We start from the raw sequence: 20,318 nt of genomic DNA on the forward strand, positions 1-20,318 counted from the left end.
AAATAAACAAAGTTTATGAATTTGAACATCAAATATCTTGTCTTTGTAACATATTCAACTGAATATGGGTTGAAATGGATTTGCAAATCATTGAATTCTGTTTAAATTTACTTATAACACAATTTCCCAACTCATATGGAAACAGGGTTTGAATTATCTATATGTAATTTTTGCCTGCATTTCAGCTTGCATAGATTGTTGTAAATCCATTCAAAGAAGACAGCCCGCCATTTTCTTTAACTTGGACCATTGGCCATTCTAAGCCAGTAATATCTAAACATGATCTCACCCTCTGAGAAGCCTCTGTTTTACTAATGTTTTCCAATGTTGTAAAAATGGGTAGAATAAATATTGTATTTCAACGAAGATTTGCGTCAGCCTGCGACACAGTCATTTTAATAGTAGGCTAATATAGACACTTACGTCATGTGTTGCCTTCACTATAACACTTATTTACGGCTTTTCTTTTTTTGCGGCTCCTGACAGATTTTTTTTTTTTTTTTGTATTTTTGGTCCATTATTGTCACATTGTGTTGTTGACGAACCCCAAGATGCAGAGACGGTGGCAGGCATTGAATAAGAAAACAAGAACAAACAAAAGGGTACTAACAAAAGGTGCGCACGAGGCGGATAACAAACTAGGCTTTGAACAAAAACACTTACTGTGACAAGAAGGAACTATGGCATGAGCAGAGTGAACAAAAGTAGACCCAGCTACAACAAAGTATTAATGACATTGACAGGTAATGGTGACAAACAACTGGTAGGAGCGACAACAATCCAGTACTGACTGAAGGACAAAGCAGGTAAAAATAGGAATTGGGCTGATTGAGACCAGGTGTGGCCAGGTGCCAATCAGCCGCAGCGGGGCGGCATAGCTCGGTAGGTAGAGTGGCCGTGCCTAGCAACTTGTGCGTTGCAGGTTCGATTCCCGCTTCAGCCATCCTAGTCATTGCCGTTGTGTCCTTGGGCAAGACACTTTACCCACCTGCTCCCAGTGCCACCCACACTGGTTTAAATGTAACTTAGATATTGGGTTTCACTATGTAAAGCGCTTCGAGTCACTAGAGAAAAACGCTATATAAATATAATTCGCAATGAGGGAAACAGCGCTCAGGGAAAAAGACAGGAAACAGACAAAATAAGAGCGCTGACAGAAAACAAAGACAGGAAAATCTAAAACATGGCCACACTTTCAGGGACAAGCCTGACAAATATGGCTCTTTCAACATTTTGGGTTGCCGACCCCTGGGCTAGAGTAGACAAATGAGTTTTAAGATAGGACTTAAACGCATCTACTGTGTGGGGCGGCATAGCTCGGTTGGTAGAGTGGCCGTGCCAGCAACTTGAGGGTTGCAGGTTCGATTCCCGCTTACGCCATCCTAGTCATTGCCGTTGTGTCCTTGGGCAAGACACTTTACCCACCTGCTCCCAGTGCCACCCACACTGGTTTAAATGTAACTTAGATATTGGGTTTCACTATGTAAAGCGCTTTGAGTCACTAGAGAAAAGCGCTATATAAATATAATTCACTTCACTTCTTGCTTACATGAGGATTGCGAATAATAGTCAAAAAGTGCAATTTATCTTTAAGTGCTGTAAATGTATTGTCCTGCTAATTTGCATACCCGGAGTTCACAATATCATGTTAGACCCGCTCGACATCCATTGCTTTCGGTCCCCTAGGGGGGGGGGGGGTTGCCCACATATGCGGTCCTCTCCAAGGTTTCTCATAGTCATCATTGTCACTGTCACCAACGTCCCACTGGGTGTGAGTTTTTCCTTGCCCTTATGTGGGCCCTACTGAGGATGTCGTTGGGGTTTGTGCAGCCCTTTGAGACACTTGTGATTTAGGGCTATATAAATAAACATTGATTGATTGATTCTTCTGGAACAGGGGTAGGGAACCTATGGCTCTAGAGCCAGATGTGGCTCTTTTGATGACTGCACCTGGCTCTCGGATAAATCTGAGATGATATTGCTTAACAGGATAAGTAATGAATAATTCTATTTGTAATCATAGTGTTAAAAATAATATTCAAAATATAAAAAATCCTCATGCATTTTATGTTCAAGAAGTTGCGTTAATGGTAAGAAGTAATGTATTTGTTATTGGTTAGTGTTGGGCTTGCCCTCCTGGGAATTCTTCAGACCACTAAACACCGACATGAGAGCCTGTTTTAGGGTAAAATATTGTTTTTTTTTTCAATTAGTCTCTCAGTTGCTTTCCAGCAATTGTCTTTTTCTCTTTCGTCCTCACTCGCGCTCTGGCTCCAGCCCCAACCCTGTCTCTCCTCCTGGCTGCTGCTTATAACAGAGCAACAGGTGATTCGATAAAAAGGCCCAGGTGGGCCGTCTACGCACCTGTCGCTGATTTCGAGGCCGGTCCTGGCAACATCCCACTTTGCTGCAGGCCCGCAGGCCACGCACCCTCCACAGTTTGCTTCAGAATAACAATGTTATTACAAAGAATAAGAGACCTATTATGCTCTGGAAATGTTGGTCTTACTTAAAAATGCACGCGTTTAGTTGTGTTCAGTGTTAAAAAAAATTATTATATGGCTCTTAGGGTAATACATTTTAAAATATTTGGCTTCTTGGCTCTCTCGACCAAAAAGGTTCCCGACCCCTGTTCTGGAAGAAACTCATTCGAGCATGCCGTAATGGACCCATAAGTTTCCGTACAGCGTGCTATTATCTCTGCAAGGAAACAGTCCAACTTCACTCACTGTGACGACGCCAGAGGACTTTTTAGGACCTCTGGAATGCTGTCATCTTTCCATCAGGTTCATCGCGAGCCAAAACAAACGATTCAACGGCCGCCAAGATTTCTTTTAGCGCGTGTGAGACGAGGACAGCCGCCATCCGTCACCAAGTCTGCTTTTTCGAAGCTCGGTCGGCAAGATCTCCTCGGGAGAGGTGAGGAGGCAGAAATAGCACATGTCGGATTCCGGCACGCTGGGTGTTCGCCATGGCAACGGGGTAAACGGACGTGGCCTGGCAGCGTGCCAATTTGCATGCGAGGTGGAAGTTGACATGAGAAAGACGTGTTTGTTACGTTATGTGAGCATGTTTATGATATCTGTCGTAAATGATGAAGAAGGTAACTAGGTTTGGAGTGTTGCATCATCGGCAGCGGGGATGTGGTCGTAACCTGACAAGCAGCCCGGCAGGTGGTGGTGACCCACATGCAGGTGTCCGATGTAATGGACTGATAATAGGTGCAGCTGATGGCTACCTCATGCGGCTTTTTTCCCCCCCATTGATCCCACCCGAGTGGATGCGCATTAAAATAAAGGGCGTGTGTGGGAGCCAGCTTGACTTCCAACCTCACAAGCCAATCTGACAGTGGGGAGTAAGGGGTGTGTGTGTTGTGAAGGTGGGGGTGATCATGCATTGGCAAAACCCTGCTGTGTTGGTTTGAACGACAAAAAAAAAGGAAGAAAAACGCCTCTGGGTTTGAATTTTCCTGCAGTTGTTGCCGTGCGTCATTAGCGTGTGCAGAGGAAGAGATCATAACGAGGCCAGATAGCACACCTTGCATTGTGGGGGGGAACAAAAAAAAAGCACGAGTTACATTTGTACATGTCGTCACACCGTAGTCAAATTAGAGCAAATGCAGGAGCCGCAGTGCCTTTTTTTTTTTTTTAAAGCCTGGCTTTGTACTCTAGATACATCAAAAAGATCATTCATAACAATGTACAATATGGGGAAGAATGTTGAGTGCAAATGGGATTCATTGTGCATGCACAGCAGCCAGATACATGTTTTATACATTTTTAATGTATTTTTTTTCAATATTTTCTTTATTTTAATCATTTTATTCTAGCATGCATTATTTTTGTTTAAAACTAATTTAATTGATTCAATAAATGACCACAATTATAGCAAAAGTATATTGTTTACAAAAATGTAACCCTTGAAAATAATCATGAATACAATCTATTTTATACTTAGTGCGCATCAGTAATAATCATAATAAAAATGATAATAATAATAATTATTATTATTAGCATTATATATGATTTTATATTTAATGCATATCATTAATAATCATAATAATAACAATGATAATAATGCTAATTATTATTATTATTAATATTATTATTATGATTATAACTGATATGCACTAAATATAATATAGATTGTATTTATGATTATTTTCAAGGGTTACATTTTTGTAAACAATGTACTATTGCTATAGTTGTGGTTATTTATTGAGTCAATTAAATTTGTTTTAAACAAAAATAATGCATGCTAGAATAAAGTTAATAATAATAATAATAATAATAATAATAATAATAATAATAAGTATTATTATTAGTATCATTATTATTATAGATTAACATGACACTACATACATCATAAACTAATAATAATAATAATTATTAGTTCTGGTGGTGGCAATTCTATGAATTCCTTGTTTTGTAAGTTGTATAAGTATTTATTATTAAATAATATTTGCATGATTAATAGATAAACATCAGAATACATCTGGATTTACAATTATTACTGCTAGTCGCGGCAAAACTAAGAATACATTGTTTAATTAAAAAAAAACTATAATAATTATTACTATTAATAAGAATACAACTAATAATACAAATAATAATAGATTACCATGAAAATAAATTCATCATAAACTAATAATAATCATAATAATAATTAGCACTGGCAGTGGCAATACTATTAATTTCTTGTTTTGCAAGTTTTATGAATATTTATTATTAAATAATATCCACATGACTAATAAATAAACATCAGAATACATCAATGATTTACAATTATTCAATTATTACTACTAGTAGTGGCAAAACTACGAATACATTGTATAATAAAAAAATTATCAGTAATAAATTAATAGTAATACTAATAACATATATATATATATATATATATATATATATATATATATGTATATATATATATATATATGTATATATATATATATATATATATATATATATATATATATATATATATATATATATATATATATATATATATATATATCCATCCGTCCATCCATCTTCTTCCACTTATCCGAGGTCGGGTCGCGGGGGCAGCAGCCTAAGCAGGGAAGCCCAGACTTCCCTCTCCCCAGCAACTTCGTCCAGCTCCTCCCGGGGGATCCCGAGGCGTTCCCAGGCCAGCCGGTAGACATACTATACATATGTATTTTAGATAATCATTATTTATGTGTTTAATATGTGTTTACTTACTATTGTACGGTGTATTAATTATTTATTATTTATTTAATCACACAAAGAAATGGGCTAAAATTGCTATGATATATAAAAGGGGTAGGATTAAATATGCTCTGCTATTTCCTACTCCTTTTCGGACGTGCTGTCATGAAACAACTGGAAAGTATGTGATGCATTACATTGTATCGTATGCATGTTCCAAATACACTGAAACTCAAGGACAATAGGTAGGAAAATGGATGGATGGATGAAAAGAATTCAATAATAACTCAATAATTTTTATATTTATCATTACTATTAGTCGTGGCAATACTGTTAATTCATTGTTTTATACATACCATTTTATAATGAAATCCTTTAATCATAGTATGTTATTATTTATTATATATCAATTGTAATAATGATGGCAGAAAAATTATGAGGAATATTTTTAATGATAACAATTATAAAAATGATAATAATAAATAACATCATGATACATTAATACTGAATCAATAATACATATTACTACACCTACTAGTGGCGATACAATTAATACACTGTTTAAAAAAATGTTGTACTATAGTAGGAGTAATAGTGATACATTATTTACATTTTTTAAACAATTACAAATTCTAAAAAAATATCTGTTATAATCATGGTACAGTAAAAATAAAAATATATATTTATATCTAAAGAAACGAGGTTTAATTCACAAAACCAATGTTAATTATCGTCAGTCAATCAATCAGAGAACTTTTGTCAGCCGCTGACCTTGAACGCCTCCATGAGGCAACTGTTGATGTTGTGTCGCCTCTTTAATCAGGACGCCACATTACAGCTGCTGTCGTGCCGTCATTAGCGCCCGTCTAACAACACACGCGTGCACTATCCCCACCATTACGACCGCCATTACTCCGCCGCGGTGCCACTTCCGCCTTCTCACCTAATTAGACGTCGCTAAATGTTGAACAGATCAAAAAATAAATAAAAAACTGCGGCGAAGCAGTCGGCCCTCTTGTAGATTTACAGCCCAGATGAGCAGATGGCAATAAATTAGATATGAGGAGGGGCTGGGGCTAAAGAGGCGGTGGTGGGGGGCGGGGCGGGGGGGGGGGGGGGGGGGGGGCTCACTATCAGTGAAGGAAAATCAACCTGCCGCCCTGACGACGAGGTGCCAGAATCCATTTTAATCAGCAGCGAGAGGACTTGGCGAACACTTTCTCTCCTTTTGTGTGCCAAAGTTCAGATGTTCTAAATAATGAACGTCTCAAATTCCGGCCTGCTCTCGTTATTTGAACAGGTCGTCTTTCATTTATTAAAAAAAAAAAAAAAAAAAGAAAAAGAAGTGATTATTAAATATTAACACACTGCTACAAAAAAAAAAGGCTATTAAAGGTCACCGTCAAGGCCGAGGACCACTTTTTCACTTACTAGCCTATTTCTGCTTCTATTGTCCTGTCCAATTGGCCTTCAAGGTCCAAAAGGTACTCGATGTGGCGCTTGGGTTTCACGTTGGCGGTGCTTTTCCTCGGGTGCAGACACTATGACAAAAAAAAAAGACGAGTGCAGACGGGAGTGCACTTGAAGCACAGGGAAAGCCATGCCGTAACAAAAGTAAAACCGGCTTCGAAGTGAGATTACCGTGATTCTGAAAGACGACAAAAGATTACAAACGAAATGTTCCGACAAAGAATGCAGCAACAGCTAAACCGACAGAGACTCCATTGCGACAATAAGTGGGAAATAAAAATTAAGAGCGCAAAACCAGCGAAGTTGGCACGTTGTGTAAATCGTGAATAAAAAAACAGAATGCAATGATTAGCAAATCCTTATGTTCAATTGAATAGACTGCAAAGACAATAACTTTGTTGTTTTTTGCAAATGTTAGCTCATTTGGAATTTCATGGCTGCATCATGTTTCCAAAAAGCTGGCACAAGTGGCAAAAAAGACTGAGAAAGTTGAGAAAATGCTCATCAAACACTTATTTGTGTCATGATCTGTTGTCTGGAACACCCATCCATCCATTTTCCACTGCTTATTCCCTTTGGGGTCCCAGGGGGCACTGGCGCCTATCTCAGCAACAATCGGGCGGAAGGCGCTATACACCTTGGACAAGTCGCCACCTCATCGCAGGGCCAACACAGATAGACAGACAACATTCACACTCACATTCCCACACTAGGGCCAATTTAGTGTTGCCAATCAACCTATCCCCAGGTGCATGTCTTTGGAAGTGGGAGGAAGCCAGAGGGAACACACGCGGTCACGGGAGAACATGCAAACTCCACACAGAAAGATCCCGAGCCCGGGATTGAACCCAGGACTACTCAGGACCTTCGTATTGTGAAGCAGACACACTAACCCCTCTGTCACCGTGCTGCCCGTTCTGGAACATGTTTGTTATTTTCTGTTAGTTTTGGACCGATTTAGTTCCTGTTTACACTCATTTGTTTGGATACCATTAGTTTTACCTGCCTCATGTCTTCGGAACACGCACCTGCTCTAATCATAGACTATTATTTAAGCCTGTTTTTGCCAGTTAGTCGGCCTGGTGACATTACTCATGCCATAGATTCTTGCTCTGTATTGATTGTTTCATGCTACGCCAAGTAAGTTTTGTTTATTCATGCGTACGGTTAGCAAGTTTTATTTCATGTTCATAGTTCTGCCTGAGTTTTGTTTTTTGTATCCTGCGCTAAGTTGTCCCTTCGCTTTTTGAGCCTTTTTGTTTGTACATTTATGATAGTGAATAATTAAATATGTTCCTACCTTCACGCCTGGTCCGGAATAGTCCGTTTGCATCCCGGGAGAACAAACCCCGCAGCAAGCTGCGTTCCCCTCGTCTTGACAATTTGGTGAACAGGCTATTTAGGAACAGGTGGGTGCCACGATTGGGTATAAAAGCAGCTTCCATGAAATGCTCAGTCATTCACAAACAAGGATGGGGCGAGGGTTACCACTTTGTGAACAAATAAGTGAGCAATTTGTCGAACAGTTTAAGAACAACATTTCTCAACTATATTTTGCAAAGAATTTAGGGATTTCACCATTCCAGTCCTTTATATCATCAAAAGTTTTAGAGAATCTGGAGAAATCACTGTACGTAAAAGGCAAGGTCGAAAACCAACATTGAATGCCCATGAGCTTCGATCCCTAAGGCAGTACTGCATTAAAAAATCGACATCAGTGTGTAAAGGATATCACCACATGGGCTCAGGAACACTTCAGAAAACCACAGTAACTATAGTTTGTCGCTACATCTGTAAATGTTGTAACTTATTCAAGATTCAAGATTATTTATTGTCAATTATTTAACATGCACAAGACACATTGCGTTTTATGGGTTATATAGTTTGTGTGATGATCATTCATAATTTGCAAGCTTGATTTAATTGCTGATGAATTAATCTATTATTATCAATAGTTAAAAAGAGTTAAAAGGGAATTCATTTGATTAATACATGTATTTGATATTGATTATTCGAGAAACACTGATGCTGAATTGACTTGTTTTCTACTCAATAGCCTAATAAAGGGTTAACTAAAATACTGCATGTTCCACAATTAACTGCGGCAAACCGGATGTTAATAAAGACTGGGAGCAGGTGCATTGTGGTTGACAAGATTGAGCATTACGAGCTTATGGGTGAATGAATTAAAGACAGAAAACAAAATAAAAGGATCAATTTGGACCGTTTTGTATGCTCTTTTTTTTTTTCTTATATTAAGTACAACTTAATTTACACATTTCCGACTTCCTGTCCAATATGTGGATCGTAGTTAATCAACAGTAAGTGCAAAATTATAATATGATTAACGTGGACCCCGACTTAAACAAGTTGAAAAACTTATTCGGGTGTTACCATTTAGTGGTCAATTGTACGGAATATGTACTGTACTGTGCAATCTACTAATAAAAGTATCAATCAATCAATCAATCAAGTTAAAACTCAAAGCGAAAGCCATTTATCAACAACACCCGGAAAAGCCACAAACTTTGCTGGGCTAAGCTCATCTAAGATGGACTGATGCAAAGAGGAAAAGTGTCCTGTGGTCTGACGAGTCCACATTTCAAATCGTTTTTGGAAACTGTGGACGTCGTGTCCTCCGGACCAAAGATGAAAAGAACCACCCGGACTGTTATAGGCGCAAAGTTCAAAAGCCAGCATCTGTGATGGTATGGGGGTGTATTAGTGCCCAAGGCATGGGTAACTTACACATCTGTGAAGACACTGTAAATGCTGAAAGGTACATACAGGTTTTGGAGCAACATGTGTTGCCATCGTTATCATGGACGCCCCTGCTTATTTCAGCAAGACAACAGCGTGGCTTCATAGTAAAAGAGTGCGGGTACTGTGTGGTGCATTATGAAGCCTAAAATACAACAACAGAAACCCGTTGTTGAACCACTTAAGCTGTACATCAAGCAAAAATGGGATATATAAGTATAAATAAAAACAAATAAAAATAGAATATTATTAACCGTAACATGTAAGTGTAAAAAAACAACAATATGATTTGTACATTTTCAGAAGGTGATTGTTCTATTTTTAAACAAAGGAAAACAATCCGGTTTTGTCTTTATTTTTAAGTTATCGTGCCGTGATTTTACCAGCCCACTAGATTTTTTTTCGAAATTGCAATTGTTGACGTGGCGCACAGTAGGTGTCCCAATACATTTGCAAGTGTGAACGTGTTATATATTGGAGGTGATATTCCACAGTCTGCACACAGTGTGCGTGGGAAGCGGCACAGAGAGCAGACAATGACTCATGTGAGGTTATTCATGTTGCTTTTGCTTGCGCGCTGGCGGCCTTCGTGCACGAGATCACGGCTAACAAGTCGACTTCCAACACGCCGGCCGTCAACGTAACACTTGTCGCTCCGCGTGAGAAGCGTGGAGTTGTGCTGACTTGCTACTTTTCATTAGGTTACTTCCACCCACTCTTCCCCTTTCCCCCCCTCCCCCCGAAGGCTTGGCTGATATTAAAGTGTTCTCGGGCCTCGGCGGTGCAGTCTTCACAGCCGCTCTCATCATCCAGGAGCGGAGGACAATATTGTTTGGATCGTTTTTAGACACGGCGACTTTGCGAGAGAGGCATCGACTGTTTTCACGCTCGGGAAGCACAACATCGGATTTTATTCAGCTTTACATCGGTGAACATCACCCTTTTTCATTCGGTCTCCGAGGGCTTTTCCTGCCTGGATTTATTGCACCCAATGAAACTATCTATCTTTTTAACAATAAATGTCTTTCATTTATGCGTGCATTCATATTAATATGTGGCAATTTCATGATATCTGCAACACATTCCATGCAATATTTGCTTTTACAGCCGGGGTCCCCAAAATCTGGCCCACGGCTGGATCCGACTACAAAAAAACAAATGTTTTTTATTTTTATTATTATTAATTTAATCTGTCCTTTCGAGCATCAAGCCATTTTCTACCCCGTGTTATTCTCGAGGTCTCTTAGCCGCTCAGAGAAATTATATTGTCTAAAATGGATAACGTGACGTTATCACGTGCACGCTCCTTCAGTCGATTAGTGCACGAGGCAAAAAATGGCGAATTCGTTGGGAAAATGTAGAATAGTCTCCAAAAGTAGAATTTTTAAACATTAGTGGAAATATATGTGTGTGTATATATATATATACATATATATATATATATATATATATATATATATATATATATATATATATATATATGTATGTATGTATATATGTACATACATGTATGTATATATATATGTATGTATATATGTACATATACACATATATATATATATATATATATATATATATATATATATATATATATATATATATGTACATACATGTATGTATATATGTACATACATGTATGGATGTATATATGTATGTATGTATGTGTATTTGTACATATATGTATGTATATATGTACATACATGTGTGTATATATATATATATATAATTGTACATATGTGTATGTATGTATATGTATTTTTGTACAAACACACACATATATATACATATATACATATATATATATACATATATATATATATACACACACACATATATATATTTATATACACACACACACACATATATATATATTTATATACATACACATATATATATATTATATATACACACACACATATATATATATATATATATATATACATATATACACATATAAAGTTATATAAATACAAGTAAAATAAAATAAAATATAAAAAAATGTAATTAACCTCCAAAAATTGATAAGTGATATATGTATTGTATTTTTTTTAAATTATAATATATATATATATATATATATATATATATATATATTATAATTTAAAAAATATATATATTTATATATATATATATATATATATATATATATATATATATATATATATATATATATATATATTTTATTTTTTTTATTTTTTCTTTAAAAAAAATAAATAAAATATATACATGACATCAATTTTTGGAGGTCAATTAAACATTTTTGATATTTGCTTGTGTTTTACTTGTATTTATTTAACTTTTACTAACTTCTGCGCTGTTCTTTTTTCCCCCATGACCTTGCACTGTCATTTCCTTATAAGGTCAACAGGAAGTAGTTTTCCTGATGCTACCGTGAGTAGAAAGAGTTGTTACAATTTTGAGGAAAATACATCTGAAGTATGAATCCAACTTTCAACACATAATGGTGGACACTTCAGAATCTCTTCAAGAATCGATTGAAGACGTTCAAGAACTTTCCTCGGGGCGGATATCAGAAATATTGACTCACTTCTTGTCTCATCCGTCAATATTGCGGTGGTCTTGTTCGCGGCAGCCTGCGTGAGGTTTAACGGTCTTTAGGAAGCCTCCCTGCTGGGTATCGGTCTACGGCGCTTTTAGAGAAAGCGAAGGCGACGTGTGAGGAGGCGATGGCGAAGACGAGGTGTCGTCAGCAACGGGTCAGAGCGCGTGACCGCCAGCCCGACACATGCTAATGAAGTTAGAACCATCAAATATGCATGCGGGCCTCCCTGGGTGCCGTCATCTTGCAGCGATTGCAGGAACAGTCGTTTTCTATTACGCCGCCACTAAATGAACTGCGACCTGCGGGGAGAGCCGCGTGTGACCTGTGTCAAAGAAGTCGCCGGCCAGAGAACTTTGCCCGTCGGTTTCGATAGGATTCAGCGAAGGAGGTCATGGAGGGCTTTGGTTATTAAATGTGTGTAGTTCTCATTGGGTGAGGAGGCAAGGAAGAACAACAAGCTGAGTTTATAAGTTAAAATACTGTCGAGGTGTGGTGAAATGTGTCCTCTGCATTCGACCCATCCCCTTGTTCACCCCCTGGGAGGTGAGGGGAGCAGTGAGCAGCAGCAGTGGTCACGCCCGGGAATCATTATTTGGTGATATAACCCCCAATTCCAACACTTGATGCTGGGAGGTAATGGGTCCCATTTTTATAGTCTTTGGTATGACTCGGCCGGGGTTTGAACCCACAACCTACCGATCTCAGGGCGGACACTCTAACCACTAGGCCACTGAGTAGGTCAAATACATTTGTATTCAAGTACATCTTGAAGTTGGGAGAAAATGAGGGGGCACTCGGTTTTTTCATAAATGCCACTTCTTATTTCAGCAAGACAACGCCAAGCCACATTCTGAATGTGTTACAACAGCGTGGCTTCATAATCAAATAGTGTGGGTACTAGACTGGCCTGGCTGTAGTCCAGACGTGTCTCCCATTGAAAATGTGTGGCGAATTATGAAGCCTAAAATACTCTAAAATTATCGCTCTACCAAAAGGTAGTAAAAATACGGTTGGTAGAGCAGCCATGCCAGCAACTTGAGGGTTCCAGGTTCGATCCCCCGCTTCCGCCATCCTAGTCACTTTACCCACCTGCTCCCGGTGCCACCCACACTGGTTTAAATGTAACTTAGATATTGGGTTTCACTATATATGTAAAGTGCTTTGAGTCACTAGAGAAAAGCGCTATGCAAAAACCAAAAACATCAATATGTTAACAACTTTAGATGTGACTGTGGAAGACTCGCGAAATGTTCATGTTTTTTTGTCATGAACCTAATTTTCCCTATTGGTAAAAATGTAAAATATTTTGCTAAAATGAGGTGAAATATTTAGGATGAGCTTCTACCATGAAGTGATTAACGTGGACCCTGACTTAAAATAATTTTTTGCCATGAAAATCAACTTTTACCTACAAAATAATTTTTTCTTTGAAAATCAACTTTCACCTTGAAAATATTTTTTTCCTTAATAATTAACTTTTACTTTGAAAATAATTTTTTGCCTTGAAAATCATTTTTTGTCATGAAAATATATTTTTTCCTTGAAGATCAACTTCTACCTTGAAAATCAACTTTTACCTTGAAAATATTTTTTTTCCTTGAAAATCAACTTTTACCTTGAAATAAATCTTTTCCTTGAAAATCAACTTTTACCGTGAAAATAATTTTTTTCCTTAAAAATCATTTTTTGTCATGAAAATCAACATTTACTTTGAAAATATTTTTTTCCTTAAAAATAATTTTTTGTCATGAAAATCAACATTTACTTTGAAAATATTTTTTTCCTTGAAAATCAACTTTTACCTTGGAAATCATTTTTTTCCTTGAAAATCAACTTTTACCTTGAAAATCTTTTTTTTCCTTGAAAATCGACTTTTACCGTGAAAATATTTTTTTTCCTTGAAAATCATTTTTTGTCATTAAAATAATTTTTTTCCTTGAAAATCAACTTTTCCCGTGAAAATCATTTTTTGTCATGAAAATCAACTTTTACCTTGAAAATCATTTTTTCCTTGAAAATCAATTTTTACCTTGAAAATATTTTTTTCCTTGAAAATCAACTTTTACCTTGAAAATCATTTTTTCCTTGAAAATCAACTTTTACCGTCAAAATTATTTTTGTCCTTGAAAATATTTTTTGTCATGAAAATCAACTTTTACAATGAAAATATTTTTTTTCCTTGAATATCAACTTTTACCTTGAAATTATTTTTTTCCTTGAAAATCAACTTTTACCTTGAAAATAATTTTTTCCTTGAAAATCAACTTTTACCGTGAAAATCAACTTCTACCTTGAAAATCATTTTTTGCCTTGAAAATCATTTTTTATCATGAACATGTATTTTTTCCTTGAAAATCAACTTTTACCTTGAAAATATTTTTTTTCCTTGAAAATCAACTTTTACCTTGAAATTCGTTTTATCCTTGAAAATCAACTTTTACCGTGAAAATCATTTTTTTCCTTGAAAATCATTTTTTGTCATGAAAATCAACTTTTACCTTGAAAATATTTTTTTTTCCCTTGAAAATCAACTTTTACCTTGAAAATAATGTTTTTCCTTGAAAATCAACATTTACCTTGAAAATATTATTTTCCTTGAAAATCAACTTTTACCTTGAAAATCAACTTTTACCGTGAAAATAATTTTTTTCCTTGAAAATCTTTTTTGGTCATGAAAATCAACTTTTACCTTGAAAATCATTTGTTTCCTTGAAATTCAACTTTGACCTTGAATATATTTTTTTTCCTTGAAAATATTTTTTTCCTTGAAAATCAACTTTTACCGTGAAAATCCTTTTTTCCTTGAAAATCATTTTTCGTCATGAAAATCAACTTTTTCCTTGAAAATATTTTTTTCCTTGAAAATCAACTTTTAACTTGAAAATCATTTTTTCTTGAAAATCAACTTTTACCTTGAAAATATGTTTTCCTTGAAAATCAACTTTTACCTAGAAAATCAACTTTTACCTTGAAATTGTTTTTCCTTGAAATTAAATTTTTTCCTTGAAAATCAATTTTTACCTTGAAAATCATTTTTTTTTCTTGAAAATCAACTTTTACCTTGAAAATCTTTTCTTTCACTGAAAATCATTTTTTTCCCTGGAAAATCAACTTTTACCTTGAAAATGATTTTTTTCATTGAAAATATTTTTTTTTCCTTGAAAATCAACTTTTACCTTGAAAATCATTTAAACAATATTGGATCGTAGCTTGTGACTGGAGATGTGTATCGTAATAGGCAGAGATGCCAATTCCTAGTAATCAATGTAGGCATGTGTGGATCTTCTATGCGGAACGTATCTTGCAATAAAGGGATCAAACATGTTGTAAAAATTTAAAAAAGGAAAAAATTCCAGCCAAGTTTCACAGAGTTTGTCTCGAAAGTGATTGACTTGTTGAGAATCAAAACATGACAAACGAGCACAACGTACATGTTTGATCCCCTAAGGTGCCTAAAATAGACATAAATTCCATTGTGTGTCGTCGCAGAGTTTAAGCCGTCCCGTCGGAGGGTTTTACTCCGGACGTCCACTTTTATCTGCCGCGACTCAATAAGGCGGCGGCGTGACAAGGATGTGACAGGCGGCGTCCCGGCCTCTCTTGGTCAAAGCCTCGCTGTAACTTCCGACGTGCGGCACAAAGATGCAAACAGAGCAGACAGTGGCAGAAAGAACAGATTACACTTGTTTAAATTGCATGTCTGCAAGTCGGATTACACGTTCTTTATGTTTGCGAGTGAATCAAGGCGCATTTTTCGCCAGACTGCAAAGATCTAGGTTCGGCAGTAACCACGGTGAATACATTCTGAAAGATAATGTTTTGTATTAGAGATGAAACAAAAATTGTATGTAAATATTGCGAACAAATAAACGCATCAATATACCGTACTTTAAGGAATATAGAGCACACCGTAGAATTTTTTCCATGTATTAGCCGCACCTGACTACAAGTCGCAGATATATACATTATAAAATTTGTTATTTACACAGAAATATTCTGTACATGTTTATTTACATACCTTAATTGTTTCCAAACGGTGCCTGTAACAAGGCAGTAAAACGGGCGTTAAAACAAAACACAGGTCATCATTATGGACCCACTCGCTGCTGGAGCTCGTTTTCTAATCACCTAAAAACACTCAGTAACTCTGCGGTGACGTTTTGGCGAATTTACGGAGGAACTTGTGAAACTGAAACAATCCAAAAAGAATGCCGTTGTAAAGTTAATGATACTAACACACACTGGTAAAAGTGTTAGCATACTAAATAATGCTAAAAATGCTAGCGTAATTACATTGGGATAGCACATACAAATATGCGATATACAATATATTTGTATTCAATATACAATATTTAATAAATATAAACAGTTTTAGTTATGTTGTAAAACTTCCAAACCTTGCTTGAAATGATGAGTTAAAAATCATTTTAACTCATGCTGTGGACGTCGAGAAGATTAAACTTTCATGTCTTTATGATCATTTTTTGTTTAGTTATGTTAGATTACTTCAAGACTCCATTAGTTCCTCTTTTTTCACTCCATTGTTTTGTTTTCATGCCATCCCGTTATTTTGTTTCCATGCCAACCCGTTTTCACCTGTCCCCATGTCACGCACCTGATTCACTTGGACTCATGCACCTGTTGCCAATCACCACCTCACTTTTTAAGCCTGTCTTTGCCAGGCAGTCAGCCTGGCGACATCACCCTCTATCATCCTCTTCACACCCTTGCTATGGGTATTTTTATGTTAGATTAGTTAAAGACTCACCTGTCCCTATGTCACACACCTGAATCACTTGGACTCATGCACCTGTTGCCAATCACCACGTCACTGTTTAAGCTTGTAGTTGCCAGGCAGTCAGCCTGGCGACATCACCCTGTATCACCCTCTTCACACCCTTGCTGTCTATGCCGATGATCCATGCCAATATCTCGGTCAAAGTAAGTTATCGTTATTAACGCCATAGATTTAAAGTTTTGTTTTCATGTCCATAGTTTACGTTATAGAAATAGTTTTGTTTTCATAGCCAAGTTTGTTCTCCGCCTTGTGCGTGCCTTTTGTTTGTTCCTTTTTATAGTAGAATTAAAAGATGTCTTTACCTTCACGCCGTGTCCGCTCCAATCGCTTTGCACCACGGGAAAACAATCCACACCACAGTCCTCGTCTTGACATAAACAAGACTTTGGTTGAATAAAAAACAAAAACAAAAACACTGTAAATTGCAATGAGCAAACTTGTCCAAAATATGGCGCCGTATCACAAATATCTATTTTTTTAATAAAATCATTTTTATTACAGCGGCCAGCAAAGAAAAATCCATAAATTAGCTGCTCCATTTTATAAGCCGCAGGCATCAAAGTGTAGGAAAAATTATCGGCTTTTAGTCCGGAATTTACAATAATAAAGATATTGTTCAAATTTGCCAGTTATAGCAATAATACCCGGTTGATTTCCCTTCTATGTTTTCATGACATTCCATCTTAACCTTTTTTGTTTGTTGCCTAGCAACTTCCATGCCATAGTACCGAGAACTACATTATCAAATGATGCTCTAATGGCAGAAAAATGTACACTGTTTCATCTTCAGTTTGTAGAACTCGGTATTGAGAAATGACTTTCTCACTCGAACCATATTGTCAAAGTCTAATGAAGTATTCATCAGTTCTGTTTGTCTTTTTCCAGTCGGAAAACAGATTTTTCGGTTTTAGGTACAGGTAGAACTATTACCTCAACCTCTACCAACTGAGTAAAGCCTTGCTAGAATTATGCTGACAAAGTAAGGGTGTCTTGATCAATTAGATTATTGGTTCATACTTATATGAATCCAATACGATGTCAGAATGGGATGTATTTATGCTGTCTTTAAGTCAAGTGGAGTGGTAATTGATTTTTGGTGAAATCTTGGGGCCACAATAATTCTTATTTTTAATACGCTTCAATCTTGCTTTGTACTTTTACAATGCAACTATAACTATTTTGTTTATATTGGCGAATGTGCTTTTTTTCAGAATGCAATATTGTTTAACTAAGGATACTTAGGTATGTCTAGCTCAGGGGTCACCAACCTTTTTGAAACCAATAGCTACTTCTTGGGTACTCATTAATGTGAAGGGCTACCAGTTTGATACACACTTAAATAAATTGCCAGAAATAGCCAATTTGCTCAATTTACCTTTAAAAAACAAATCTAAATATATATAAAAAAAATGGGTATTTCATTTGTTTTGCTTTTACGGAAGGTTTTTTGTAGAGAATAAATGATGAAAAAAACACTTAATTGAACGGTTTAAAAGAGGAGAAAACACAAAAAAAAAAAAAATTAAATTTTAGAACATAGTTTATCTTCAATTTCGACTCTTTACAATTCAAAATTCAACTGAAAAATATGAAGAGAAAAAATAGCTAATTCGAATATTTTTGAAATAAAATTTAAAATAATAATTTATGGTACATCATTAGTAATTTTTCTGGATTAAGATTAATTTTAGAATTTTGATGACATGTTTTAAATAGGTTAAAATCCAATCTGCACTTTGTTAGAATATATAACAAATTGGACCAAGCTATATTTCTAACAAAGACAAATCATTATTTCTTCAAGATTTTCCAGAACAAAACATGTAAAAGAAATTCAGAAGACTTTTTAATAAGATTTAAATTTGATTCTACAGATTTTGTAGATCTGCCAGAATATTTTTTTGAATTTTAATCATAAATTTGAAGAAAGAATTCACAAATATTCTTCGGCGAAAAAACAGAAGCTAAAATGAAGAATTAAATCAAAATGTATTTATTATTCTTTACAATAAAAACAATACATTTACTTGAACATTGATTTAAATTGTCAGGAAAGAAGAGGAAGGAATTTAAAATGTAAAAAGGTATATGTGTTTAAAAATCTTAAAATCATTTTTAAGGTTGTATTTTTTCTCTAAAATGGTCTTACTGAAAGTTATAAGAAGCAAAGTAAAAAAATAAATGAATTTATTTAAACAAGTGAAGACCAAGTCTTTAAAATATTTTTTGGGATTTTCAAATTCTATTTGAGTTCTGTCTGTCTTAGAATTAAAAATGTCGAGCAAAGCGAGACCAGCTTGCTAGTAAATAAATACAATTTTAAAAAAAGAGGCAGCTCACTGGCAAGTGCTGCTACTTGAGCTATTTTTAGAACAGGCCAGCGGGCGACACATCTGGTCCTTACGGGCTACCTGGTGCCCGCGGGCACTGCGTTGGTGACCCCTGGTCTAGCTTGTGTGCTATTTTGTGCTGAGCTGCTACGTAGCTGCTGTCTCCTAGTACCTTATTGCCTTCCATGTTGTCAATTATTTTATTAAAATAGAAGAAAAAAAACAATCGAGTGTGTTTACTCGATTAACTGGCAGGAAATCTTGTATCGTACGTTTTAGATGCAAGTCGATATCATCCAATGCTGTTTTTTTCATGTCACGATATCAGATATCTAAATTAAATGGGGACAACCCGTTATAAAAGTAATAAATATTGGATTTCTGTTTCAGGTAATGACGTCCTGAAGGGACCTCCTTCCTGACAGACGCAGGAAAACCCGGGGCAGATCCCCCCCCGGCCGCCCCCGCCCTCTCGCCAAAAAGTGCCGTCACCGTGGCTCATCCCTCGCCGCCATAGCCTCGACTGCCCCTCTTGAGACCCGACCCGCACAGACCAGCACGCCAATGCTAGCAAGGAACTGCCTGCTGCTGTTCCTTTGGTTTCACCTGGAGGAGGGCTCGGCCTCGTCACATCCGCGGCCGCCCTCGTCGGCGCTGGCGGGAATGGGCAGGACGGCAGGGAGGTCTCACGCCAGGGGCTCAGCGGGCCCCGTGAGGAATGGGCCGGCTGGGTTCCAGCGGGTCAAGCGGGGATGGGTGTGGAACCAGTTCTTTGTGCTGGAGGAGTACATGGGGTCCGACCCGCAGTACGTCGGCAAGGTAAACAACCTTCTTTTTGCTTCTTTTTCGGGATTGACGTCACGGTCGAGATGTAAGCGTTCCAGTTTCCAGGTCGGAAATCAAGGTGGCTACATTCAAAGCTATTCTTGCGCTTGCCTTGTCTGAAAAATAACAACTTATGCAGTCTTTCTGCTACCTTCAAACACGGTGGATGAAGAGGAAACAGATGTTATAGAACAGGGGTCTCAAACTCAATTTGCCTGGGGGCCACTGGATGCAGAGTCTGGGTGAGGCTGGGCCGCAAGAAAAGATTTCTCGAAAAAAACCTTTCTAAATGTCTATTTCTATTTTCAACACAAAATAGAATCAACATATAAATGAACATAATGACATTTAAGTAATGTGTGTCAATGCAAATTAAACAATAA

At 36.6% G+C, this 20,318-nt stretch overlaps 1 protein-coding gene across 1 annotated transcript in view; it reads left to right on the forward strand.

Annotated features, from left to right (window-relative positions):
* LOC133569299 (cadherin-12-like) overlaps positions 1 to 20,318 on the forward strand; it is a 343,124-nt gene that overhangs the window by 60,974 nt on the left and 261,832 nt on the right. Inside the window, exon 2 of the mRNA XM_061921526.1 lies at positions 19,501 to 19,929. Coding sequence (XP_061777510.1) covers positions 19,675 to 19,929 — 255 coding nt within the window. The 5' untranslated portion in view covers positions 19,501 to 19,674. The remainder of the gene's footprint in view (positions 1 to 19,500; positions 19,930 to 20,318) is intronic.

This window comes from Nerophis ophidion, linkage group LG15, assembly GCF_033978795.1.
Source record: "Nerophis ophidion isolate RoL-2023_Sa linkage group LG15, RoL_Noph_v1.0, whole genome shotgun sequence".
NCBI classification, from domain to species: domain Eukaryota; kingdom Metazoa; phylum Chordata; class Actinopteri; order Syngnathiformes; family Syngnathidae; genus Nerophis; species Nerophis ophidion.